The sequence below is a fragment of the Mobula birostris genome, chromosome 9, assembly GCF_030028105.1.
Source record: "Mobula birostris isolate sMobBir1 chromosome 9, sMobBir1.hap1, whole genome shotgun sequence".
Classification (NCBI taxonomy): domain Eukaryota; kingdom Metazoa; phylum Chordata; class Chondrichthyes; order Myliobatiformes; family Myliobatidae; genus Mobula; species Mobula birostris.
Window position 1 is genome coordinate 69,835,066 of NC_092378.1, and position 2,047 is coordinate 69,837,112.

The 2,047-nt window shown below is 50.9% G+C and overlaps 1 protein-coding gene across 1 annotated transcript in view; it reads left to right on the plus strand.

The window, feature by feature from the left end:
* Nucleotides 1-338: 338 nt before the first annotated feature.
* The window catches only part of ppm1h (protein phosphatase, Mg2+/Mn2+ dependent, 1H), a 237,750-nt gene continuing 236,041 nt past the window's right edge, over nucleotides 339-2,047 (plus strand). The window contains exon 1 of the mRNA XM_072268238.1: nucleotides 339-879. Within this exon, the coding sequence (XP_072124339.1) occupies nucleotides 647-879 (233 nt within the window). The 5' untranslated portion in view covers nucleotides 339-646. The remainder of the gene's footprint in view (nucleotides 880-2,047) is intronic.

The window sequence follows — 2,047 nt, forward strand, 5'->3', positions numbered from 1 at the left end:
CCCCACCCCTCCCCTCCCTCCCCCCACCCCTCCCCTCCCTCCCCCCACCGCCCCTCTCCTCCCTCCCCCACCGCCCCTCTCCTCCCTCCCCCACTGCCCCTCTCCCCTCCCTCCCCCACTGCCCCTCTCCCCTCCCTCCCCCACTGCCCCTCTCCCCTCCCTCCCCCACTGCCCCTCTCCCCTCCCTCCCCCACTGCCCCTATGCCCCACTCCCTTCCCCCTACCCCAGACCCCTCCCCTCTCCCTCCCCCCACCACACACCCATGCCACACTTCCCCTCCCTCCCGCCTTCCCCTTCCCCTTCCCCACGCCCCTCCTCCCGCTCCTCCTCCTCCTCCCATTCCGGGATCCACGGCGCTGCTCCCCCAGCCGGATCAGCTCCTGGTCAAGCGCAAACCTCCATCACATGACACCCAATCATGGCTTTATTTCCGCGTTCACTCCGCCTAGCATTCTGAACCTTTCTCCTCGTTTCTCCCTCCTCTCTCTCTCTGCCTCTCCTTCTCCGTTTTGTTTGCCTCCGCTGTCGGGAGAGTTGGGATCTCTCACCAACACCCCTCCCCCCGCCTTTCTCTGCCTGCTTTACGGAAAGAACCAACAGCTGAAACGCGCCTGCTCGTGAAGTGGGGAGTTCGTTGGTAATATCATGCTCACCCGGGTGAAATCTGCGGTAGCCAATTTGATGGGAGGCATTATGCCTGGAAACGCCAATGCTGAGCATACCAATGGGACTGAGTTGCCGATGAAATTCCCATATAGCAGGCCAGAATTCCTCGGACTGTCTCAGGATGAGATCGAGTGCTCTGCGGATCACATCGCCAGACCAATCCTCACAGTGAAAGAAAACCAAACGCTGCCGTGGGCTACCGGCTACGCAGAGTAAGTATGCAAGCTGGTAACTCCTTTCTGATACCCAACATGTTAATATTCTTTCATCCTGCTCAAGGCTTTGCACCAAACTATCTGGTTTTAAAATAATTATACGTATTTAAAATATGCATAAATTTCTACAGGAAAGATGTGCTGTATTTCCAGTTATAGTCTATTAAAATAGTGGGATTTGATGCGAATTATTTCACTAAACCGACCACTTGATATAACCGGAACGCAGCTGATTATTATGGCAACATTCATTGCGGAGATTAACCGCATATTAAAAAAAACTATTTGTTTCCTTTATCTAACGATAAAGTAATTAATGGGTGCAATCCTATTGTCCTGGTGCAGGTGCCACATATATTCGGAATTGGGAGGCACGGGTCGAACAGAATGCTTGTTTATATTTATATTCTCGGTACATTTTTAAAGGTACAGTGGGATTAAGGATGGAATGTTGCAAACTGTAGCGACGTTGGTGCGAAATCGCCCTTTAGGCACGTAAAACCGGTTTGGAAAATTGCAACTGAAGACGTTGTATATGCATAAAGGTGACGTGTGGTAAATGGAAACGGCTTTAACTCTTCTTGATTGACTATAATTAAAGGTTTTGTGCGTGGATGGACGGCTGTACTGCAACCCTGCCCCTTTAAGGCGCCGTCTACACGTTCAGGTGCGCGCAGTATTGGCTTTAGATGCGTCTTGGAATGGCGACCACGCCCCCGTGCTCTGTCGGTGCATAACATGAATGTCTTGAATGGTGCTGGTGTCTGTTTATTACCACGTGTAGTGTGATGAAGAGAAAAGCATTCATGAACTGCATCATTTACAGCCGGCCACCCACCTCGCCATGTGGGTTGAATTTATGCTGGCTGTCTGGTGCAGTGCAGTGGGACAAATGTACATCACTGTGCTCATTGCAAACAAGTCTCGCGTCTTTACTGATGTTAAGCTATTATTTTGACAATAACATCGACGGTTAGGGCATTCAGCCCATTGGGTCTGCTCTGCCATTGAAATCACGGCTGATTTTCAAACACCATTTTTCTACCTTCTCCTGATAACTCTTAATCCCCCTACTTATCAAGAACCTATCAATCTCGGCCTTAAATGCGCCTAATGACTTGGCCTCTGTGGCAAGGGTTTCTACAGATTCATTACCCTGTGGCTG